Raw genomic sequence first — 26205 nt, forward strand, 5'->3', positions numbered from 1 at the left:
GCGCCCGTCACGTGACCACCGGGCTGCGGCGGCCGCTGCCCGGCGCCAGCGGGGCAGAGCGCAGCGCGGCACGGCGGGGCAGTGCCGGTGGGCTGCGGCGCTGTCAGCCGCGGTCCGGCCTCTCTGCAGTGGCGGCCGGCGATCTGGCGCTGGGCGCGCTGCACGGAGCGGGCAGCAGCGAGATGGAGCCCGAGGAAAGAGAAGACCGCACCCCGCTGCTGAAGGAGTCCCAGCTCGGCACGGGTGAGATACGCGGGCGGCGGCACCGCGGGCAGTGCCGCCACCGGCCGTGCCCCGCCGCAGGGCCGGCAGGGGGCGCACCTCCCCGGCGTCGCGTTGCTATGGCGCCCGCTGGGCTCGGCTCGGCCTGGCCGGGCCGGGCCCCTACCGCCGTCCTTACAGGGAGAGGAGGGTCGTTCTCAGCGCGGTGACAGGGAGATGCATCCCAGTGGTTTCCTTTGCACGTAAATAGCTGCCTCGGGTCGGTGCCTGCTCAGCGGTAGTGCCCGCCTGAGCGCGGGTCTCGCTGCCGGGAGCTGCTGAGGGTGCGGCAGACCTTCAAGACCGAGCGTGACTAAGGCGGGTAGCTGGCAGTGGGGGGCAGAGGAGGGCGTGTGGGAGACAGCAGGAGGATAAAATCTAAGACTGATCCAGGGGATGAAATGCTTCCCCTGAGGGGACAGGCTGAGAGCTGGAGCTGTTCAGCCTGGAGGAGAGAAGGCTCCAGGGAGACCTGAGAGCAGCTTTTCAGGATCTAAAGGGAGGCTCTAAGAAAGAACGGGATGTACTCTTTAGCTGTGTATGGACAAGGGGAAATGGTTTCAAACTAAGAGAAGGGAGGTTTAGATTGGATATATGGAAGGAGTTTTTTTTACAAGGATAGTGAAGCATGGGAACATGTTGCCTGGAGATGTGGTGGATGCCCTGTCCTTGGAGGTGTTCAAGGTCAGGCTGGACGGGGCTCTGAGCAACCTGATCTCGCTGTGCTGTCAATGTTCACTGCAGGGGAGCTGGCCTTGGTGACCTCTAAGGGTCCCTTCCAACTCAAACAATTCTATGACTCTATGAAAGTGAGAAGAGGATCATTAAAGGTCAGGGCCCACACGAGCTGAGGCAGATCAGGGTATTCTGTGAGCTCTCCCAGGACAGGCTGTACAGACAGCTGTGAGGCTTTGAGTTCCTTCACTGTTTGTGCTTCTGAGATACATAGTACAGCAAAACAACTGAAAAGCGCCAGCGGGGGGAATTAAGAGTTCAGGTCGTTTACCAAAGCAATATGTTCCTGGGCTTGCACAATCCATTGTGATGCACCTCACCCAAAAGGAAAATGCGGTAGAAAAGCAACTTCCTATAACTGCCATGCGACCTTCAGTGTAGACCTAATTCTGCAATGTAAGACTCTTGTTCGGTTATAGCTTCAGTGTTCTAAAACATGCCCCTACAATCAGCATTATCCCTAGATGTAGGACCTGAGGCTGCCAGTCAAGGTAAGATCTTCAACACTGTGAAGTTTTGGGGGGTGATGGCAGTATTCCTTTGCCAGTGAGTATGGTGATGTCCTGGGGAGGTGCATAACCTTGGGAAACACATCTAGAATCTTCTCGAATCTTCTGTTCCTTTAATGTGACCTCATATTCTCAAGTATTGCAGATATACTCAGTGGGAAGATATGGAAGCAATAGTTTAGCAGACTTTTATTTCAACCTTATAAATCTGTGTGTTCATTAGACTTCTGTGATACAGCAGGAATTAAAAAAAGACATTAGTGGCTTAAAGTTCTTACATATTTATGTTGTGGAGCTTGCTCTCTGGAGCATATACCAGTAAGAGGGTAGAATAATGGACATTCCAATTAACCTGTGTTTCCGAGGAAGGTTACAGCACAGTATGGTATTAAACCTTCTGTTGTTATTGTGTAACCCCAGCTAACACAGGTACAACAACGGGAAGGTTAAATAGCTCTTCATGTGATTCTGTTCAGTGTTACTAATCTGAAGACTATACATTTTGTATTTAAAGGAAATTGCATTTTAAACAACAATAAAGGGCAATGAAGGGCTCAACTTGTTTTTGTGCAGTAAGCGCTTCCTGCTCTTGGTGCCTTTTTTTTTGTAAAGCAAGCAATAAAGTATTGGCTGCTGTCACTTATATCATTTAAAAGAGAGATAAGCCTATTTTTCAAATGCTGCTCCTGTCATTAGTGTTGGTCTGGGAGATGCTTTATGTATTTGCTTAGCAGCCTATCATGTTACTCATTTACTAAAGAAAGAACAAATACTGCCTTGCTGTCCTTTTAACAACTTGCATTAACAATAGTGAACTTCAGATAAAGTTGATCAAGGATAGAGGCCTCAAAAATGAGAGCATTCTACAACTTTCATGAGAACTATAGTTCTGTAGGAAGGTTCTATTGGTGCCCCTACAACCAAGGGTTCCTTGTTTCTGTGATAAGAATCTTTAGATATCTTGTCCACAGGGAATGTTTTTTTGCTTCTTACTGCAGATCAGAAAATGTAGTCAAGAGACATGCTGCAGCTGCACATTGGGCTCTACTCAGTCCTGTTGTTCATAGATCTACTTCTGTTCTATTCAGCATTTCAATGCTAAATAGTTAAAGAAACAGTTGCTATAAATTGTTGCAGTATCTATAAGTGCTATCACCAGTCTTTCCTGAATTTTGTATTCTTATATATTTTTTTTATTTCCACCATAGTTTCCTCACCAGGGGAAGATCTACCCTGTAATTATTTTTAAATTCATGGCTTTTCTTAACAATTCAACGTTTGGGTAGGTTCGGGCACCCCCTGTTTACAATAAGTATCTGCAGAACTGCAAAGTCTGCTTGTGTGCAGCCTCCCTGTGGCCAGCAGTGATGTGCTGGCCAAGATGCAGCTTGATTCTGCTCCAAACTTCCTGGCATGGGTGGGTAATCTCTGCCAAATGCTGCAGTGTTCTACCATTAGAGGAAATCGATACCCGTGACAGTGCAAAGTCTGAAAGCTGATCATAAACGGCTGATAGTCATCTTAATGCCACAGTACAAGTTTAATGCTGAATCTAAAACCTATTTTCCTTTGAAAGCTTCAACTGAGGGTTGGAGGGGCAAGAGTGGGCATCTGGGAACTGCTGCTGTTCTGCAGTGCCTTGGCAGTGTTTGCTATTGGATTTCCTGCAAGTTTTCTCACTTAGGCAGTTGTTAGCAAATGCACATTTCTTTATAAACAAATTTACAGAAGGAAAACTTGTCCTAGAAAACTATCTGGAATCTCATTGGCTGTTCTGTAATGCTACCATAAGAGTTGCTGTGCATTCTGAACCATTTTCAATAGCATGAGAGATAATGGCCTTAAGTTGCACCAGAGGAGATTCAGGTTGAATAGTAGATACATTTCTTCGTGGAAACAGTGAGTAAGGCGTTGGCACAGGCTGCCCAGCGAGGTAGTGGAGTCACCATCCCCAGAGATATTCAAGAAACATGTAGATGTGGCACTGAGGAATGTGGTTCGGTGGGCATGGTGGGGATGGGTTGACAACTGGGCTAGATAATCTTAGTAATTGTTTTCCAACCTTCATGATTCTATGACTTTTTTTCAGTTACATAACAAGCTTCTCACTGGTCTTTCTCTTTTTTTTTTTTTTTTTTTTTGTTTATTTGTTTGTTTGCTGGTTTGTTGTTTTTTTTATTTTTACATGAAATTTCGATTTGAGTAATTATTACTGTATTTTCAAGAGAGCTTTCAAATCCACATTTCTAATCCAACACTTCCACGGCAGCCCCTACACTTGTGTACATAGCCACCCGTAGCCAGAATTACTTTTGTTTTGCACTCCAACAGAAAAATGGATGATATTTTTCTACCCCGATCCTCTGTCCCTGTTGATATGCCCCTTGAGACTGGAGCAGTCAACTTTTCTTTATTTATTTTTTTTCTAATCCATAGATTTCTGAGATTAGTAAAGAAAGAAGTTTCTCACTTGTTCTGTTGTTGTTGTTGTTGCTTTTTGTTTTGTTTTCTCGTTTGTTAGGTTGTGTTAAAACAAAACCTTCTTATTTATTCTCATTTCAGTCCCTGCATGCTGCTCAGCTCGCTACAATCTGGCACTGCTGGCCTTTTTTGGGTTCTTCCTTCTATATGCATTACGTGTGAACCTAAGCGTTGCTCTGGTGGACATGGTGGAACCTAACACAAGCTTAGCAAAGAATACAACTTCCAATGTGTGTCCAGAACATTCCTCCACCATAAATGTTCCTCGCAACACAACGGTGAGGTCTCAAGCATGTTGTTCTGAAATGTAGCACATAAAGTTGTTTTTAATAAAGTTTGCAATAGGTGACTCATTCTTAAATGACAGGAGAACTGGCTTATCTGTACCAGATGGCCCTTACAGTGGTTCTTTTAAAGCAAATCTGAAATGTAATGTCTTTAAATAACCAGATTTAGAAGTGCTGTGCTCATGGTTGTTTTTTAATGCATATCCTTTCTTTGCCCTTCTTTACAAATTGGCTGATCTGACCTTATAGATCTATTATGATGCACTTTTATATGCCAGTGATCAACCATTAGTGTTACGTGTGCGTCAGAGCTCACATCACTCTCTGTATTTATCTGTTTTCCACACAGTCTTGATGGCATGAAATTTTATTACAAATTAATCTGCAATATTTTTTCCCTCGCTTCTTTGATCCCCTTCCCAGATCATGGCTCTCGTCTTTATATCTTTCATCTCTTGACTTCCTATGCAGTAATCCCTAAAATCACATTTCTTAGCTGTGAAAAGTTACACTAAAAAAAAAAAAAAGAAAAGAAAAGGAAAAAAGGTTTTGTGGATTTGGACTTACATAGATCTCACATCATAATTAAGTTTATTAATGAGCAGTCTCACCCTCTTCTTGCCTTCATTTTGTTTGTTTAGAGGTCATTTATTATTTATTGTGAGCAAATTATAACCACGTGCTGAATGGGAAGAAGTTTCTCTCTCATTACTTCTGTGAAATGGATGCTGCTCTTTTAGAGGGCTTTTGGAAGTGATCCCCAACTTCAAAATCACTTCCTTGGGCAATGTTTGGCGTCCTCTTGTTGACACTAACTTCCTTATCTCAATTATCTGTGCCTTTATTGCCTGGTCTGCTAGACTTACCTTCACTCTGCCACCCTTATTCTGTTCTTCCACATATCTCTGTGTGTCCTGTCCTTGTCTGCTCTTTCTTCATTTTAAATTTAGATATCTGCATCTCTTTGCTTGCTTTTCTCTCTGTAAATTTTCTGCAGGAAAATCCATTTTTCAGAGAGTGACAAAATGTCCACACTGTGATACAGAAGTGAGATCCATGCTCCTGTAGACACATCCCACTAACCAGTACCTGTATCACTTAACCAAGTTGCTTATAGCTCAGAAAGGGTTAATCATCTGAGAACTTGTGATGATTTCTGTAGTTGGCCTAGATATGTTTGTGCAATGTAAACTACTTGAATTAGCTTTCAATGCAACTTTGATTGCCTCCCTAGGGGGGAAGCCACGAAAGATTTGTGATTTAGGTATGAAGAATTAAAAAGGGAATTGACTTTGTATAAAATATTGTCAGAGAAACTATTTTGAACTTACTGTATTTGGGGTTTTGTTTTCTTTTTTTTAGGGGAAAAAATATTCTTGGGATGCTGATACTCAGGGATGGATCCTTGGTTCTTTTTTCTATGGCTATATCATTACTCAGATTCCAGGTGGATATCTTGCAAGCAAAATTGGAGGGAAGCTCTTGTTGGGGTTTGGCATCTTTGGTACCTCTGTGTTCACCTTGCTTACTCCATTAGCTGCAGATTTGGGAGTTGGCTACCTCATTGCTGTCAGAGCCTTGGAAGGACTGGGAGAGGTAACTGTTTTTCTCTATGTAACTTGAAAATATATCTGAATAATGTATCGACAAATCATAGTAATTAGACCCTGTGAATGTTAGTATGCTGTAGCAGTATATGGATTATTTTATTTGGAGTAGCTTAATTTTACCTTTTAGAATGATTAACAAATACACCTTATTTTTTATTTATAAGGACACTTAAGACAAAACTAGAGTTATCTATCCTTATTTAGTCAGAACCCAGGAGTTCAAAAGAGTATTGTTTGTATTCTTGCAGCTTTTCCAGTATATACAGAATCAAAAGTAGAAGAAATTGATTCTGCTTCTTGATTCTCATACACTGCATGCTGTTTGTTTGTTTGTTTTATTCCCCAAGTGGTTTCATTCTAAACAAAAGCCTAACACATTTTACTACCCCTTTTTAATGAAATACAGTTTGAAACATGAAAACTTGAAAGAAGTTATAAAACTGCTACTTTTTAAGAGAATTGATTCTTTCTTATCTAGGGTGTTACCTTCCCAGCTATGCATTCAATGTGGTCTTCTTGGGCTCCTCCCCTGGAACGCAGCAAGCTCCTTAGTATTTCATATGCAGGTGAGAAATTCCCACGCTAATAACAGGATTATGCGTTTTTACTGCCATAACAGGGAGGATTGACTTAAAGGGATTTATATTATTAGTTTTAATCAGGATTTAATCTGGAAAGCATAGCATTGAATTAAATCTTGCTTTGCATTCATCTTCGCTTTTTATGGCTTTTATAGCCTTGAGAAAAGGTATTCATCTGCAATGATGTATAAACTTCAAGCTGCAGTATCAAATAGCGCAAAGAGTTACTGTGAAGCTGATTAATAGAAGATACTGTGAACAAAGGAGATACAATAGTAAAAACAAAATAGGGCAGAATCACAGGATATAGATTTTGGTTTGGTTTTTTTTTTTTTTAAAGTGTTTCTGGGGGGATTCAGGGAAGCTCTCAGTAATGCTTCCAGCTACTTGTTGGAAACTCAGAGATCAGTACCATGTTCTTTTTAGGCATTCTATGTGTGAAGGATGTAATGTTTTGTAGAAAATTTACTTCTTTGAAGATACTTGATGTTACATAGAACTTTTGATTTACAGCGTATGCTGAGAACGTAAGACAGATACAATTTACATTTTGCAAGGTATAGAAGTTACAATACTCAATTTAATCACAATATCAGTGTGATTTCCCTTTATCTGTATATGCTCACGGTCATGATGTTGGCAATTCCACTTGCTGGGAAGCAGAAGCATTGAAGCCAGCTCAAGCCTGATGCTCTTTTTGAAATTATTTTCTAGATTATTCAATTTTTATACTCTGAACTGTGTCATGTATTCACTCCCCTGGTGCTGGCCTAGCTATCTAAAAGGGACAGACATTCATGTGCTGGTAGAGAAAAACATCTACGCTATCAATTGATCTACTCAACTGATGACTCGGCTGTTTGTTAAAAGCAAGTCCCCTCCAGTCCCCTTTGTGTTGAGATAGTCAGCTTTTGGATTTTTTTATTGTCTTTTATTTTACAATGGCTCTAATCAATCACACCCTGCATTATTCCCTGAGCTTCATGGGTGCATTGCTTTTGCCCAAACCCACTGAGCCTTCTTCTGTTTTCAAGTTTCACTGATCTGACACAGTACTCGATCCACTATGTGTGTAGCCAGTGAAAAATGTAGTTTTCTGAATTTACCAGTCCAAATATGTTTCTTCTCTAAGGGTGACAAATTTTAAATTCAATTAATGGCTTGTTTAACTTTCTGTTGTTAGTGTTAATTCTGTGACAGCTTACTTCTTGGAACTGGACTTCATCAAGAAGACAGGGCTATGTCATGTAAGCACCAGCTGCAGTTTCTAGTGAGTCTGGTAGCTCACTTGTGCCAGCAGGAATGAAGCCTTAGTCCTTTCGTCTTCCCATTTTCACACTTCCCTCCTAGCCACATGCTTCATTCCTTCCTGTATGCTATTTCAGGCTCTCATCAGACTCTCACATGAGCCACTTTAACCTACCTAGGGCATCAGTTTCTTCTCTTTTTTGTATGTTTTCTCCCACACTAGTGAATTTAATCTGCTTTTAAAATAATAAGTCTGCATGTGAGAGCCAGCAGACAGAAGTGGAGAGCAAGGATCTGGGATTGAGACTTATTGCTTTTAGCTTTAGCATTCCAAAGTGTGAGAAGAGACCTTGGCCTTGAACAACTGATAGTAAGCAGGCATGGGTGGATAAGGCATCTTGTGTAATCTTAGCAAAGTGTTTCCTTTTCCTCACATTTCTGTGGTTGGCAGTCATGTGGTCTGCAGCTTAGCAAGTCGTGATAGTATTGACTTTCCTAGGAAGGGTGTGACTGAGTTGCATGTAATTGTTATTTTGATGGGTATTTAACAAAGTACTTGCTTTTGTTGTTTTGTGGTTGAAGCTTTCTGCCTTGAACAAGAACTGTTCCAAAAAGATGACATCTAAGCAGCCAACATATTAACATAATCTAATGTTTTCTGAAATTAGATTAGATTTGGAAAAGAAATTGTATAATTAATATGAAGAGATAAGCTTTAATATTTGTCCCCAGTTGGGTGTTCCTAAGTATGTAAACAGTATGGGTGCCACCTCCACCCTTTCCATGATACTTCTTCAATTATGATTCAAGAGCTGCTCTTTCCTGCTGATATCTGAAGTGGAATCTGCTCATCTTTCCCTTCTTTGCCTGATCTTACACACCCAAATTTAGGGACTGTGCAGTTAGAACCTGCTGGCTATATGGATGCCTTCTGGCTCTTGTTTCTAGCGTTTCTGTTTCAGTGCTGCTAGTAGGAGTTATAACCAATGCAAATTAATTACATAACGTCAGAATATTATTTCCTCCCCTTCCTTCCCTCTGAAGTCCTTAATTGGACTGCGGTCAGCTTCCTCAGCAGTGTCTGTTGATTGAGTTGTATTGTTTTGAATGCATTGTGTCCACCACTTGTTTGGAGGTGAACGTCAGGAATGGTTTTTTTAATTGTTCTTTGCTTGTTATTTTGGATGTTTGTGACTCCATTTCTTTGGAGTCTACAAAGCAGTTTGTTGTGCCATTTTCCTTCAGGTGATGAAATGGCAGTCTTCTAGTGGTAGTGGCAAATCTTACCTGTGTGATTTCTTGCAGGAAAATAAAATAAAAGTGAAAAAAAACACTTAAAGAGTCTAATGATGAACTAATGATTGTTTTTACACTTTGATTTGCTTTCTTCTGCTAGGTGCACAGCTGGGAACTGTTGTCTCTCTGCCACTGTCTGGTTTAATTTGCTACTATATGAACTGGGTTTACGTGTTTTACATATTTGGTAAGGGTTTTTATTATTAAAGATATGATCCATATTCTTTTTGGAAGGCATGGTATATCATTTATTACCTCTTGTATGGAACTTATTTTAAGTTATTTTAAAAAACATGTTTGACATGTAGGGCTGTCATTTCTTTTCCTCCTGGGAAGTTAGAGATATTTAAAGCAAGTGAATTCCTTTGCGTGGATATGTAAGCTTTGCTTCCAAAGGCAAAGATGTCTCTGAGTTGGACAAAAGCTGGTACAAGTCAAATGTTTTCAGCATTCCCTCCATGCAGAAATAACAGGCTGGAATTTCTTCCTTGAAGTGTGAAATTGAGTTAATAATGTTAATCCCAGGAGTGAATTTCTACTCCGCATGAAATAACATGTGAAAAGTTACTGCTGCTTTAAATGGAGACTGTGTGTAAAATCTCTCTAGCAGTCGCAGGAACTCTGAAAGAATGTCCAAAATGCAAAGCATAGCATGTTTACTGTGAGCTATGTTCTAGAAGGAGCTCAAACATAATAAATTTTCTGATAACATGTCATAGATCAAACTGATATCTTTTATTGGCCTATTTACATTTCTAAGCTGTTTCATGTTCTGCATAGGGAAAAGAATCAGTATAAAACAGAAAGCTTACACTCTGTTCATCAAAACATGCTTTGATTTTTGTGTAATTAAAAAAGAAGAAACAGAACTAGACAAAATGAAAAAAAAGTTACACTGGCTGTTAAGTAAAAATACAGTCAATTTGGCTTGATTATTGAAAAGTTAACTTTTTCAAATGATAGTTCTGGAAGTTTTGCTTAAAATGAAAAGAAATGCTGGTACATCAGTTAAGCTATATATAGTGATACTCTGTACGTATGCATGCTAAGGGTTATTTGAGATTAAATTCCTCTGTGTGAGGAATTTGTGGCTGTTCTATGTGACAGATAAAAATACAGTATGTGTGCGTATGTGTTTTCCTTGCTCTACAAGGCACTTCCTAGAGGGGAGGACAAAACGAAACAAAAAAAAAGAACAAACATCACTTTCCTGTGTAGTCATCCTTTACTACTTACTGTATTGTTAAGCCACTTGGGGGAGCTACTGTTTGTAAGTAGAGAGTAGGTTTTCCCAAATCCTGTAATATAATTTTAACAGATATTATTTTTTTCTAAATTATCTGAGGATATTATTCACTCAATAGAATTGATTCTGTTTTTAATTACACCTCTTCATCCATCTTTTTCCAATAACAGGTGCACTGGGTGTGTTGTGGTTCTTCTTCTGGATGTGGCTGGTTAGCGATAAACCAGAAACTCACAAGAGTATTTCACGTATTGAAAGGGAATATATTCTTTCTTCTTTAAAAGACCAGGTACAGCACATTCTTGTAATCATGTTTACTTAAGTAATAACATAAATCACAAGTATAGTTGTTAGCATAATGCTCTGATGTCCAGAAAAACATCATTAATCTGAGATAAGGACAGAATATATAAAGAAAAGAAAAATGCAGTGCAATTGTGTAAATCAGAAAAATTGGTAATCTACCAAAGCATTTGTAATAATGCTTTTTGTCACAGCTATTACTGTGATGTTATTTTAATGACAAGTAATACAACGTGAGCTTTCTTAATACTGAAAATAGGCTTGTATGATGTCTTTTAAAATTTGTAAAACAACGTTTTCAACATTTGTCTTCTATGGTAGAAAAAAAGAGAGATTACTATTTGCAGAGAAAACGTTTTGGAAATGCTATTATGAGCCAATTCCTAAAGCACACATATGAGTTTATTCCTATGACTGGGAATACACGTTTCTAAGCTGCGAAGTTGTCTGAGTTAATATTTAGGACTGAGTAGGAAAGATTCAGCCAAATGCATGAGGACTGACTTTAAATATTTAATCACTTATGGTAAAAACAAGAGGCAACAAATCATGGTAAGGGAAGGCATATGTTATATCTACATACTTTTTGAGAATTCTCATTACAGAGCGTAAAAGTGATTGGTTTAAGTTGCAGTAATTAATAGCAGAGCAGTAATATGCATGAGTATATCTTTAGTGAGAAAGTAACACAGTAATTTCATCTTTGCTGCTTAATTCATCTGTTGCTGTGAACTCACATTGTGCCCCTCTGAATGAGGGATCACCGTAGGTTTGAGTAGGATAACAGCATCTGCATTAAAAGTTCATCATGATGTTCTAATTCTTTCTCTTCTTTCCTGCTTGCTAGCTTTCTACACAGAAATCTGTTCCCTGGAGACCTATACTGGAGTCACTTCCACTCTGGGCTATCGTTGTAGCCCATTTCTCCTATAATTGGACTTTCTATACACTTCTCACACTCTTGCCCACATACATGAAGGAAATCCTGCGGTTTGATGCGCAGGAGGTGAGATAAATAATTAAGAAAATAGTTACTATAATTAACTATAGTTATATAGATGTAATAATTATACGTAGTTATATAGTTGTAATCATTAATTATAATTAATAGTTTCTATATTAACCTGTTTAAGAAAACATTTAACGTACATTTTTAATTTGGAAATGGTGAAATAATTCCCCATAATTAAGCAGCTACATCTACAGGGTTATCTGCATTGAAATTTCCATTGCATTTCAGAAATTATTTGACATTTAGCTTAGCAATAGCATTTTGGATCATTTTTCTGTTTGAAGATGTATTTAAAACAATAAGTATATTTAAAAAAAAAAGACTATTTCTGTTACAAAACAGTAACTATATAAAAAGCCCCATATTTCTGTTACTTGGTTTGCATGATTGCCTCAAAACTTATAGCTTATTTTATAGCTTCAGAAATGCTATCTACTTTTTTGCTCACTCATGAAAAGTACTATTTTCCTTTTAATTGGAAATTAAATGTATCATTGGATAAATGGCATCATAAGCGTTTTAAGGAGGGGGTGTGGAAAATAACACTTCAGTCTGATTGAATCCCCTTCCAAATAATTACTTTTTTCTTTCTTCAGTGAGCAGCAGAGGTTAAATACCTTACTTTAACAAGGTAGATGGGGTGAAACAAAACTATAGACTTAAAAACCAGAAGAATGGTTTTTCAATGAAATTGAAATTGTTTTAAGTGAAATTATTAACTGGGCAAAAACTGAAGTGCAGGAAATTTTTTGCTTTTAATAAGAAAATTTCAGTGATAGTGTTTTCAGTACATGGAAAAGCTGCTACTGCTCAGGTAAAAAGGTCCTCAGAGCTTTCATGAAGCTTATCGTAGTCTTTTCCTGGTTTAATGTGAGACTGGTTTATGTGAGCAAAATGCACACTATGCAAGAAAGAGGTGTTTCCAACAATCGTGGGAGGAAAAGATGCAGTATCTATAAGAGAAGGTTGCAGTAAAGCCTGCTACGAAATGACTGGAAAAAAATAGCTGAAGTTGCTGTTTAGGTTCCTTATTATGCCTCCTGAGGGAGTACCTGAATAAGCATCTATTAAAGGTGTGTATTACCACAGCACTCAATGCATGTAATTTGTCAGGCTTCACTGTATTAAATGCCAACAGGTTCTGCTGTTAAATGATTTCCTATGTCTAAGGGTTATGTTTCTCCTTCTTGGAGTGACTTCATGGTACTGTCTGTTGTGACACTTTAAAAAAGCAAACAAAACAAAACAAACTACTTTGCATGATAGAGCTGGACTAGCTTTTCTGCAACACGTTTAGTTGCAAGTGGCAGTGGTTTAAAATACTACATAGCAGCAACTGCATAATCTACCAGTTTTCATCCTATAATAAATGGATCCATTAAAAACAATGCTGTATCTTTGCACAGTGCTGCATTACGTTGCTTCTTTGTTGTTGTTACTGAGCCTATCTTATATTTTTTCAGAATTTTAGTTGTTGCTTTTGAAAGCTTAGCACTGAAATCCAGCAGGCAGTGTATCTGAATGCTGATAGAGTGGAACATATGTGTATATGTTTATATACCTAACTAAAATGCTTTGTCTTTTCTATCCTTAGGTTTCTAGTAAAACCAACTGTAGTTGCGTAGATAGATGGTCTTGACACTCCTGACTCAGACTTTCTTAATGCTCCAAATCAAATTATTTTTCAGCACGTTGAATTGTCATTTTAGTATTTTAACAGTCTTTTCTTTTTATCTCAACAGAATGGCTTTTTATCTGCGCTACCTTATTTTGGCTGCTGGCTTTGTATAATTCTGTCTGGGCAAATTGCTGATCATTTACGAGAAAAACAGAACTTCTCCACTGTTTGTGTTCGCAAATGTTTTACCCTAATAGGTAAGTGCAAGGATTGTCTCTAGTTAGGAACACATCATGGGACCAGTCTGGGAAAAGTTAAAGCTTTGAGAGAGAAGTGTGGTAGTTTGCTGTGAGATGAGGCAAGGTTGTATGTGGCTTGAGAAAGAGCTGCTCTTCAATTGTATTAATTTCATAGAGTGTGGAAGAAGAACTGCAGAGTGTCTAGGCATCTACTTGCTTGGTTAGTAATCTGGCATCACCTTGTTTTCTAGTACATAGTATTCCTTTGAATTCCCATGTCTTAAGCCTCACTCACTCTTTTCTGACTGCCTTTGGTGGATATAATTTGTCTTGTAATGTTTAGTGCTGTTCTAACTGGTGGACATGCTTTACCCTCTACTCTGCCCAGTCCTCAGACCAAGGGTTTTTTTTTTTCCTTCTGACTTTTCCACTGACCATAGAAATACTGGACATACATATTTAAAAATTAAAGCAAGTAAATCAAATCCCGACTGGTACTCTTTCTGGTACTCTTTCTGACAAAGGGTTCTAAAAGGGAATGAGAGTATAGAGAAGGGTATTAGTTAAAGTCACAGTGAGAAATCCAGAAATACTAGTAGATTTTACACTTTTTCATTTTTTTTTAACTCTGGTGGTGGTGAGCATGACTTAAAAACAGAGCCGTGACTGTACCACTGTAGAAACAGCAGTGTGTCCTATTTCAATAGTGGTTCAGATACAGAAAATACAGGCTGTTTTAATGGTGCTACTGGGCTGATGACTTTGAGCAATATGTTCCTTTTATTCAATGCACAATCTGTCCTGCTCTTACCTTTCCCCCCCCCAAAAAAATTGGAATGTGTTTATTTTCCTACTGAGGAGTGTTGAACTCCTCAATAACAATGTAGCATTTATGTGCACTTAATATCAGTGATTAAGAAGGCAAGAGAGAATTCAGTTTGGTGAATTTCCTAAAACTATCATGAAGTGTAACCTAAGGACTGCAATATATTAAGTTCTGTAGCATTATAATAAAAGGTAATAACAGCTGGAGCAAATGTGATAAGACAAAAGTTGATGTAAACTGCCCCTTTATTTGAAGTAGTAATTACTTTCCAAATAGGAATAACTTTTTGACTTTATGTGAATGTGATCATTCAGATGTGTTGTCCCTAGCTGCCACGACTTCTCATGTTAAATGTAATCTTAGCAAGTTGACAGTCTACATCAAACATGGCCATCTTTGCTACTAGATCATAAATGTAGAGGTGGGTGGAATATTTAGTGCCTTCTCTGATTCTTCAGAAGAAAGATTATTGACAAAATTAAAGGAGTTAGTCTAGAATAAATAACAAAAACTGAGGTGACTGTAAGATTGAGGTGTGTATTCTAGTGGGCAAGACAATGATGAATTGCTACAATACTTGGGAACATAGCCTGCAGCGTCTGAAGTTTTACAGTTGTCTTGTGAGAATGAACAGAAAAAGAGCATCATAAATACTATCTTTTTCTTTAAAAAAAAACCTAAAAAAACATTGCTAGTAATTGCAGTCGTCAGAGAAACATAAACCTTACTGTCAGTGTGGATACTCTTAGGAAAAAGGAATGGGGAGAACATTGCATGAATTCATCAAGAGTAAATCCTGTCTTTTTTTTTGTAATGGAGTAGACATACTGGAGAAAGAAATAACCAGAGATAGCCAGAAGTTTAATTTAGGCCAAAACACATCATTATTACAAACATATCCTCTAACTGAGAGATGATATCATTCCACATGAGCCCGTGTTGCTCAGTGTTTTGTTTATTAAAAACTTAGATAACTGAATGGGAATACACTTGCCAGGTTTATAGCTGCTACCATGGTGAAAAGACAAATCAGAATCCAAAAACAAAGTGGTCTTGACTGATGGGAAGGAGAGGTGATCTGAAGTCAGAAAGATAAAGCCTTTACTAAAAATGAATAAAAGGATGTATTTAGAGAGAGAAGTTGATAGCTGATTACAAGAGAAGGAAAGGGGGAAAGATCAGGCACAGGATCCACGCAAGTTGCCACCTACTTGATGTACGTCCATCAATGCACTCAATTTTCTGCTTCTTCAATCCTGCTCATTGAGTTGCTTGCTTTAAAGCAGCTCTTCTAATAAACTCTCAAGTATTTCTGTTTTCATAGACCTGTTCAGTTCTGGTGAACTGGTTTTACAGCAGGGCCTCACATCTGTGTCTGTACAAGCAAGGGGAAAACATGCTGTTGTTCAAGGAAAAAGTGGGCTCTTAAGGGCCCACTGTTGTGATGAAGCCAACATTCTTTGGCATGTATTTGGAGCTGGTTTTGAAGTTTGTGATGAAGGCATATAACTAGCCAGCTGTGGTATGGGGAAATGGGGTGCCAAAGTTACCTGCAGAAAGGATGATGGCATCTAAATTGTTTCCAGTACCTGAAGTTGGGAACTGGGCTTGTTTAGCTTAGAGAAGAGAAGGCTCTGAGGAGACCTTGTTGTGGCCTTCCAGTACTTGAAGGGAGCATATGAACAGGAGGGAGAGCAGCTGTTTACGAGGGTGGGTAGTGATAGGACAAGGGAGAATGGTTTTAAACAGAGACAGGGGAGGTTTAGGTTGGATATTAGGAGGAAGTTTTTCACACAGAGAGTGGTGACGCACTGGAACAGGTTGCCCAGAGAGGTTGTGGATGCCCCATCCCTGGAGGCATTTAGGGCCAGGCTGGATGTGGCTCTGGGCAGCCTGGTCTAGTGTTTGGCAACCCTGCACAGAGCAGGGGGTTGAAACTAGGTGATCATTGTGGTCCTTTTCAACCCAGGCCATTCTATGATTCTAAGTCTCAAAAGCTAGCCTGGTTCTTTAAGATGTACAGCAGGCTCTGGCATAGACATACCAGATGTTCAGATATTAAACATGACACTCGTTCTAGAAGATGTGTGTGGGAGAGCTATGCATGTATGTATTTATATGAAATCTTCCAGCTCTACTTTATTATGATTTGCAGAAGTCCCTTTTGGCTCCTGAAACAGACTTAAATGGGAATAATTTCCTCACAGAGCATTGTTCACCTGTCAGTCTCAGTGCAAATTCTAGTATTTATATAATGATAAATAAAATGAACCTGTAAAGTTATTTTCACTATCCATTGATTTTTGGTTTTCCAGATGAAGTTTGTTCTTTCAAGCCAGAGTAGGATCTTTCTGGTTTGTGCAATGTCTCCTGAGACCGCCAGAGGTTTGCAACCTATCTGCTCTTCTTTGCTGGTTACTGTAATGCACTCAGTGCAGTGCTGGATTCTGTGCGCTAGGTGGTGTTGGAGATTGTATGTACACACAGCTCAGAACATGTTACTATTCTGGCATAAAGTCCCTTGATTGTAAAATTTCTGTTTTAAAGGAATGATTGGACCTGCAGTGTTCTTAGTAGCGGCTGGGTTCATAGGATGCAACTATGAGCTGGCTGTTGCTTTTGTGACCATATCAACAACACTAGGAGGGTTCTGTACATCTGGTTACAGCATCAACCATCTGGACATAGCACCTTCGTAAGTATTGCTGAAGCTCTTGTTACTGATTGGATAAATTTATGATCATTTCTTCTGTGTTCCTAGTGTGCCTAGGAGCTTGTATTTGAAAGGGGGGGGGGAATAAGTATTGGCAGAAGATGTGGTATGAACACCTTAGAATAACTCAGTTTTTGATCCAGGAATAATAAGTAATTGCTGGAATTATATTTACCAGGATTTTGCACTATTTGATTCATGATATTAGTTGAATTGCACTGTTACTAGCATATTTTCCTACTAAGTGGTTCACCCTTCAAAACTTTTCTATCAGAACTACCAAACTTTAACACGAGTCAACCGTTTTAAGTCCTGTAATTCAGGCAAAATTTTTTTGAAAATCATATTTGCTATACTGGTGTTAAAAGTATATTTGGAGTAGGTGACCTGTTATCACTAGGTGATGAATCCTGTATGTACTATTACTTCTAAGTGATGAAAAGCTGGCCTTCAGTTTGAATCTTCTCTCGCGTTACAAATTCAGAACCTGACTGATCCACCAATTTCCTGAAAAGCACAGATACATGTATCTTCTTTGGAACTTCTAAGTAGTGAAAGTCCAGTACTTTCCTCTGTTTTTAGTTTACCTGTTTGATATAGTACTTGGGTCTGAGCAAGATCAAATGACTTCATGACCAATGAAGAGTGTTTATATACTAATGTGTGAGATGAAAATAGTTTCTCTCTGAGCAGAGAGGAAAAAAAAATTTAGAGATTTTAACTATAAAAAATCCTTAAGAACTGGGCCAGTTATAGGATACCTCAGTTCCAAGGTGCAGGGCCTACAGGGATGGACAAGATTTGACTGAAGAGAGGTATATGAAATAGTGGCAGTTGGATTAATCTTGGCAGATTAAATGAGGTAGGAAGCAAGAAAGAAGGCACCAGTATCCAGCTGTAAACGCTGCTTACAATGAATCGAACAGGAAAGTATGAAGAGTAGCATCTGTGATGCTTTGTTGCATATCAAATTGAATTATGAATACAGAAGATCTAGTTAAAGCACCATTCCTGGCATATTATGGGGCCATAATGTAGCATTTGTTGCAAGTTTAACTTTGCTAAAAATGTAAAACACTGGCTAGGATTTTGTCTGTATTTAAAACCACAAAATATAAGCATTAAAGGCAAAAAAACATTACTTTTGTGAGTTATTTAATGGCAGAACTTGGATGTCTGTGCAGTTTTGGTTTGTCTCCTTGTGTCTGTGCATTGCATATCTCTTTGTGTTTATAGGGGAAAACTAGCATCTGTTCCTAAGCCCTCTACCTTTTCTAGCATGTAATGGCTGAGGCTGAGCATTACAGAAGAAAGGAAGGGTCACATTTAAGGTAGCTGAATGTTACCAGGAATTCATTCCTTTCATTGCTCTGTCACAGAGTTTGCATGTAGTAAGTTGGTCAAACTCTTGTGTGATAGTCTGTTTAAACCCTATGACTTCAGGAAGCTGCTCTTCTAAGTGTTCTTTAGTTATAAAGAGGGATGGGCTCTTCGTGAAGGTGTTTCAGACCAACATAATATGTAAAGGGAATCTGCAGCAGCTTGAGTCTGAACTTAAAAAATATCTATTGAAGAGCTAATGCTGGACCCAGTGACGCTAACTGAGGCCTAGCTAATTTATCACTTCTTTTCTGAGTATGTCTCTTCAAGCTCTAAAATCTAGTTTGCAAAAATGAAAATACTAAGTCTTGACCAAAGTCAGTAAGAGCTGTGCTTTGAATGTAAGAACAGTGTTGTTAAATATTCTTCAGGTGAAATCCTGAGGACCTCAAATCAGTCATTCAGTAGGTGCGTATGTTGTTGGCCTATGTTTTCGTTCCCAGTTTACAGGATGTGTATCACACTGTGACCTCTATCTCTTAAGAGCATTGTGTAAATAAACTGATCTTGTGAAAAGTGCTACGCAAAAGACCTTGGGTTGGTTAAAATTCTGCTTGCAACAATTGAATAAGATGCAGAAGTTAAGAGAGGAAAGCTTTACTGGCCAGGAATGTGGCCAGTGTAGATACTGTTTTATTGAAATCAGTGATTCTGTATTAAGGACGTGTATGCTTTCACTTGGGGGCAAATAAGCCCAAATGAAGACAGAAGGGAAAGGGCATGTCCTTGTAATAAAAGTCATAGGAAAAAAAGTCTTCAAATGCAGAAATACCAGAAAGTCTAAGATGAAATAATAATAATTTTTAAAAAGCTTTTTTCCCCCTACTTAACTTTTTGCGAATGTCTGAGCTTTCCTGGATGAAATGGCCATGACAGGCATTTCCAACTGAGGTCAAAGGAGTGACATAGCTGTGGAAATCTCAAAACAGGTTATGCATGAAAGTGTAAAAGAAACCTCTGTTAAGAGTTTACCCAGAACTTGATACTTTTTTTTTCCCTTTAAAACATATTAGAATAACTAGAAGTGATTCAAAGCAATTTCAAAATGCACTTAGATTCCTGTTTGCTTTTTTTTTTTTTAAGGTAAGCTGACTAGAATAGCAAAGGGTCCTTTCTTGGTACTAAAATTTGTGTTACACCAAAGAAATACTGATTATATTCTCAGGAAAAAATAATGGATGAGAATACTGATGCTGGAGAAAGAAAAATATTTGCTCTGTGGTTTTGTTTTTTAACACACATTTATGACGCCATCAGTAGACTGAATTGTTGAGTGAGGAGCAGAGGGGTGAGATCGTTCTACTGAGACTTCCTATTCTAGCTCTCTGAATGTCTAGACTGGTCTGCAAGTCAATTTGAATTTGCTTAGACCACTATGCCATAAGATTTCAACCAAGAGCTTATTATTAGTCTTGCTCTATAGATGTGTCACTTTTTCTTTCCTGTTTCATATTGGAGTGTTCATTGTGCTGAGGGAGTGGTATTGCTGTTATCTGTGTTAAACATGAAGTGCTATCAAAATGCAACCTATGTCAGAAACAGCAGGCAATAACAGAGGCATTTAGCCAGCAGTTAATTGTCAAACATCTACAAAGACCAGAGAAACTATTAAGCTCTGGTTAGTTTTGAAAATTTGTATTAGCAGTGCTGTAGTGCTTAAAGGCGATGAAGACAATATGTGTTTGGTTCTATTTAAAGGCTTTAAAAGGAAGCTTTTCGCATTTTCACATTCAGGTTTGTGAAAGCATATTAAGAACTTTCAGAGAGATACACGTTACCTGCTCATTTATTTAATAAAATAATAATAATTTAATTACAGGAGTGGAGCTCAATTTAAAATACGTAGCAGTATGTATCAGTTTGGAGCATGGCAGGCTTTCAAGGCAAGTCAACAAATAGGCTTGATAATTGACTCTTGTCAGGAAAAACACCTGTTTTTGTAATGCTATTGGGCTGGATACACACCACGACCTGTTATAACCATGTGTAGTTGAATTTCCCTATTCCAGAAAATAAAATGTTAAAGCTTTGTTAGAGCCATTGCACTCTGAACAGCTGAAAGCAGTACCTGAGAGAGATCTCCACTTTCACAGAATCATTGAATGGCTTGGGTTGGAAGAGACCTCAAGGATCATCAAGCTTCACATGCAAGGCCACCAACCCCCACATTTAATACTAGACCAGGCTGCCCAGGGCCCCATCCAACCTGGCCTTGAACACCTCCAAGGACAGGGCATCCACAGCCTCTCTGAGCAGCCTGTTCCAGCACCTCACCACTCTCACAGTAAAGAACTTTCCCCTGATATCCAACCTAAATCTTCCCTCCCTCAACTTAAAACCATTTCCCCATGTCCTGCCATTATCTGCCCTTGCAAGGAGTTGACTCCCCTCCTGTTTATAGGCTCCCTTTAGGTACTGGAAGGCTGCAATGAGGTCACCCTGCAGCCTTCCTTTCTCCAGGCTGAACAAGCCCAGCTCCCTCAGCCTGTCTTTGTGGGGGAGGTGCTCCGCCCCCTGATCATCTTTGTGGCCCTTCTCTGGACATTCTCCAACACCTCTCTGTCTTTCTTGTATTGGAGGCCTTAGGCCTGGATGCAGTACTCCAGATGGGGCCTCACAAGAGCAGAGTAGAGAGGGACAATCACCTCCCTGCCCCTGCTGGCCACCCCTCTTCTGATGGAGCCCAGGGTACCATTTGCTTTCTGAGCTGCAAGAGCACGCTGCGGGCTCATGTTAAGTTTTTCATCCACCAGGACCCCCAGGTCCTTCTCTGCAGGGCAGAGGATTGCTTCTCTCAGTGTGTATATATGCCTGAGATTCCTGTGGCCCAAGTGCAAAACTTTGCGCTCTGTTGTGTTGAACCTCATTAGACTCACCTGGGCCCACCTTTTGAGTCTGTTGAAGTTTTCCTGTAGTAAATTACAACTGATAATAATGTCTTATGTAATTGTTCAAATAACGAACCTACCTTGAAGATGTGAATCACAGGAATCTGTTCTTTGGTGGCTGGAAGACTGAGCTCAGATGTAAAATGTCTAGCTCTTTTTTCTCTTGAGCCTGTGACAAGTCTGTGCTTGTGCTGCTGTTTCAAACATGACTTTTTGGTATTGCAACATTCCTGTTCTATGTTTAATTGCACAGAGATGAGGTGTTGAGACTTGGATATTGAGCACATTACCACTTTTTTTCCCAGCAAGTTTTTATGGCCACTGGTGCATGTGCATGCACGTGTGTGCTAAAGCAGAATGTTCATGGAGCAGGAAGTCTCAGAATGGAGCTGCAAGAATGGCAACAAGTAGAACAGGTTGAGTCAGATGTGTTTCCCATTGGCCGTGACCCACAGAAAGCTGATGGGAAGGACTGGTGCAGAGCTCTGTGAACTCTTGCCTTCAGAACACCGCTCTGTAGTGTAGTGGGGATATCCATCCAGATTAGGGATAATTGCCTTTTTGGCAGTGTTACCTGAAGCATCTCTTACTGTTGCCAAGCAGTGCTCTGTCATATTCTTTGTTGTCTTTCCACTTCAAGGCACGCAGTGTTTCTTTTTTAACTTTTCTGGTGGATCCGTTCCAGGCTGTTTGTTTGTAGCTTAGCAAAGGGGATGTGGTTTTTGGATTATGGATTCTAAGCAAAGTGTGAGTAATTCAAGTTAATTCCCTAACTGGCCCTGGAAAATGGAGACATATGTCATGAAGTGTCAGAGACGTTACTAGACCAGAAACAACCTATTCCCACTTGTGTTTTAACTTGCATGTGAGATCAGGGTGAAACTTGTGTGATCCAATTAGGCAAAATTATTTCTGTGACTGATCAGCAAGACAAGTTCATAAGCAGTGTTGTTAATTTCCCTTACAGATATGCTGGAATTCTTCTTGGGATCACAAATTCTTTTGCTACTATCCCAGGAATGGTGGGGCCAGTTATTGCTAAGAACCTCACTCATAATGTAAGTCAGTTTACTGTTTGGGTTTTTTTTTTCTGTATTACTCTATTTTTATCTTCACTGAATGGCAATCCTCTGCTCTCAAGTCTGCAGTCATTAAGTTATATTTGGCGTATACGTGCAAGTTGTGTTCTTTTGTTCCTGCGAATGCCTTAGTTCCTAACCTTGATGAGAAAAATAAAAGTACAAAGATCTGTGTGAGGTTTTAAAGTTTTAGTGATTCAGCTCTTGTATTCTCTAGGAATAAAATGGACGTTTTTATGACGTGTTCAGATTCTGCTAAAACCAACCAGACAAGACAGTTGTAGTATTATTGCAGCAAAATAAGACAAGCTCTTACTTGTTTTCTGAAATTGTTCTCTCACATGAGGTTGGGAGTTGTAAAGTCAGCATTTGTCAGATGAGCCATTAAGTAGATTCAAATGTGTAGTTTTCATAATGCACCCCTTTGTATGTACTTTGTGTGACTAGGATGCTCTATGCTGCGCTATCTTGCTTCTAAATTAAACAGCATTCAATCTGACCTCCAAGATTGCTTAGTCAGACAAAGAGTGATTTAAAGGAGAAAGCAGGAGCGAAAAGGTATTTGAATACTTTTCTAAATAAACTACATGATTTTTTTCTAAAACATTTTAAGCAAAAGTGAAAAGTAAGTTTATTGATACCAATAAACTTTTGGAGTTGGTAATCAGTCATTTCCTTAAAAATAATATGAAAATACTAATTGATGTGTGAATCCAAACAAATCAGCTTCTTCCAAATTCATAACAAGTGGTGGCGTTATTTGTGTTGGGTTTTTTTTGTTTGCTTTTCCTCTCATCATAGTGCACTGCTCTGATATTGTTCTGTTTTTTGTAGTAAGATCATTTATGGTTTTAGTAGAATATACATCTGTTATAAAAAAAAATCATAGATTCATAGAATCACTCAGGTTCAAAAAGACCTTAAAGATCATCAAGTCCAACCATGACATAACCATGCTACCTTACCTAACAACCCTCCGCTAAGTCATATCCCTGAGCACCACATCCAAACAGTTTTTAAACAAATCCAGGGACGGTGACTCAACCACCTCCCTGGGGAGCCTATTCCAGTGCTTAACAACCCTTTCTGTAAATAAGCGTTTCCTGATATCCAGCCTAAACTTACCCTGGCACAACCTGAGGCCCTCATCCTGTCAGCAGTGAGAAGAGACCAACCCCGCTCTTGCTGTAAGCACCTTTAAGATATTGGAAGAGAGCAATAAGGTCTCCCCTCAGCCTCCTTATGTAATAATAAATAAATAATAAAAGTTAAAAACAAACGAACTCCCTAAGACATCTGTATATGTAGCTTCTTTGTTACTAAAAACACAGCTCTTTGCTGTCTGGTTTGGGTAAAATTCATATATGGCTAAAAAAAAATTACCATTCTGGAACAGAGACACTGTACTGATTAGGAATGTTACTGCTTTGCTTACTTCAGCTCCTGGGTCATCTGACCAGAAAGCAAGGACGTGTTTCTTGTTACAGTAATGTTCTCTGAGTTTGCAGAGTCTTCATGCAACTGTGAATTTAGATATGAAGGCTGTGCATCTCAGGTGATCATCTGATCCAGAAAGACAGCCCTATCAGAAGTATGTTGACTATGTAAGATGACTAGTTGACTAAAATGATAATTTGTTTATAAAGTCATGTTGCTATGAAGTCACATTTCATATCATTTATGTTTAAGTAGGGAAGGCATGTAGCATCTCTTTTAAAAATACATTTTTTCTTGAGCGTGGAGCTGCAAATTAACTGCATCTTTTTCTTTTTCTTTTTTTTTTTAATTCCTCTTTTTGACAGAATACTGTGGGAGAATGGCAGACAGTTTTCTATATTGCTGCTTCCATTAATCTATTTGGAGCAATTTTCTTTGCATTATTTGCAAGTGGAGAAGTTCAGGACTGGGCAGTCAGCGGTTATCACTTCCATAGAAACTGAAGGAGACATTGAAATACCAAAGCTGTGCTGAATCCCAATGTGCTAGAACTACGTGACCAGAAAAGTGCCTTCCCAACTGATGCCTAGGAATCTTCAGAGCTTTTAAGTTAAACTATTTTATCTGTGTATCTTTTGTACTGAAAATCATTTGACAATGTGTGTGTGCGTGCTATTTCCAGATGAGAGGCTACTTAGGTTAAATTGAATAGTTTCATGCTAGAACTTGATATCAAATGTATGATCAGAGACGGTGTTTCAAATCAGTGTGCTAAGATACATTTCCTTCCCGTTTTTAATTAATGTTTTCTATATTAATGTTTAGGCAGATATTTGCTGATACTGAAATAAGAGGAAAAAACCGAGGTGATTATGTAGCACTGTGAGGAGGAGTGACATGCAAATAATTGTACACAAAAAGCAACGTCTTGATTTCCATGATGATATAGATAGGTTTTTGCTTTTTAAAATGCTAAAAGATTTCTAGTCTTCTACAATCTTTGTAAGCTTTTATTTTGTTAGTGTTCTAATTGATGTCTAAGAAATGCACACTTGATTTTTACTCTGTTTTACGCACAAGTTTTCAAATGGAAACATTCCCTGTTTCAGGACTACAGCTTCACTATTAATACAGAGCAGTGAGGAAGTGAAATATACGACTGTGACTGACAGAAAAAGCCATGTGTTACTGTTCTCTGTGGTGCAGGTGTTTTTAAATAGGCCTTATTTTTATTCAAAAATGTGCAACTCTGTACACTGTCTAGATTTAAACCACAAGAGTGAACTAGAAATAGAATATCGACACGTTTACGTGATAATAACTTTCAATTTGGCAGTTCACTCTTCTTCTTGTCAGTTAAAATCAGTGCAGTGGAATTATTTCTTCTTTCACGTGTATATATGTATTTGTCAGCTTCTCAGTGTGAATGCAATAAAATAAGGCTATTGTAGGGAATAAATAAGGAAAATCAGTTCACTTCTGCAATAGCTTTGTTAGTCGGGTAAAAGTAGAATACAAACAACTAGTGCAATATCCTGATGCTATTAGTCTCCCGTCAGCATAGAATTTGACACTCAAGAGCATTCTTTGCACAACATACAATTAAATGCCACACTAGGATTAAATGAAGTCTGTTAAAACAGTGGCCTAGATAAGAACAAATGGCTGAATTATCTTGTAGTCACAAAGCGAAGGAAAATTCCTGTGCCAAAGATTCCTGGATTGGAGCAATTAGGTAAAAAAGAAAAAACTCACTGGGCTCTGGGCTTTCCGTTTACCACCAGTGTTAAAGAAAAGCCCAGTACTAACACTGCTCCGGTGGAGCCTACCTTCCTTCATTTCTAGGAAATGGCATCTGCCTCTTCTTTTTAGCTTTAAGAGCCATTTTGTTTTGACCTTCCTTGAAGTGTCGTGTTCTCTGATGGTGAAACTATGTTCAAATCTGTTTGTCTGTGACATTTCCACAATAAACAATGTGAACTTCAGATGAAATTAGTGGTTGTTCAGTGGGAGTATGTTAGAGCTATGTTGTATCTTTAGCATTTCCACAGTAAGTGGAACAAATATTGATGTGTGCATCCATTGAAAATAACCATCTCCCTGAAGTTAGAATGCCATCCTCTAAGTGCTCTGAACAAGATTGGTAACTGGATTAAGAGATGGTTAATATTTTCCTGGGAAATTACCTGCTTCAGGAATTTCTTGTCTAGCTTTACAAGTGAGTACTATCTTCTTTCTGATACTATATTAAAAATAGTAACTTTGCTTTGTGTCCACAGAAGTTTATGCTTTTTAATCATTTATTTTACTTATTAAAGTCAAGGTTACTGAAGAAGTTAAATGAGATATGGGTTAATTTATGGTGTCAAAATATTTTCAGTTGATCCTTTCAGTTTGACTTTCTGAGCTGCAAGCACACACTGCTGACTTGTGTTGGGCTTTTCATTCATTAGTAT

At 38.8% G+C, this 26205-nt stretch overlaps 1 protein-coding gene across 4 annotated transcripts; it reads left to right on the forward strand.

Moving 5' to 3' along the window:
- Window positions 1-6: 6 nt before the first annotated feature.
- Window positions 7-25741, forward strand: SLC17A5 (solute carrier family 17 member 5). 4 transcript variants are annotated; one of them, NM_001031086.2, is made up of 11 exons: window positions 7-243; window positions 4068-4264; window positions 5636-5869; window positions 6362-6449; window positions 9109-9195; window positions 10425-10543; window positions 11405-11563; window positions 13312-13444; window positions 16800-16947; window positions 22201-22291; window positions 24115-25741. In NM_001031086.2, the coding sequence occupies exons 1-11, from the start codon at window positions 183-185 to the stop codon at window positions 24250-24252; spliced, it is 1455 nt and encodes a 484-aa protein (NP_001026257.1). In that variant the 5' UTR covers window positions 7-182; the 3' UTR covers window positions 24253-25741. The 4 variants fall into 4 exon arrangements, with proteins under 4 accessions (NP_001026257.1, XP_040553117.1, XP_040553118.1 ...); XM_040697183.2 differs by lacking the exon at window positions 24115-25741 and adding an exon at window positions 20165-20228; XM_040697184.2 differs by lacking the exon at window positions 7-243 and adding an exon at window positions 365-579.
- The last annotated feature ends 464 nt before the right edge of the window (window positions 25742-26205 follow it).

This window comes from Gallus gallus, chromosome 3 (assembly GCF_016699485.2).
Source record: "Gallus gallus isolate bGalGal1 chromosome 3, bGalGal1.mat.broiler.GRCg7b, whole genome shotgun sequence".
NCBI lineage: Eukaryota > Metazoa > Chordata > Aves > Galliformes > Phasianidae > Gallus > Gallus gallus.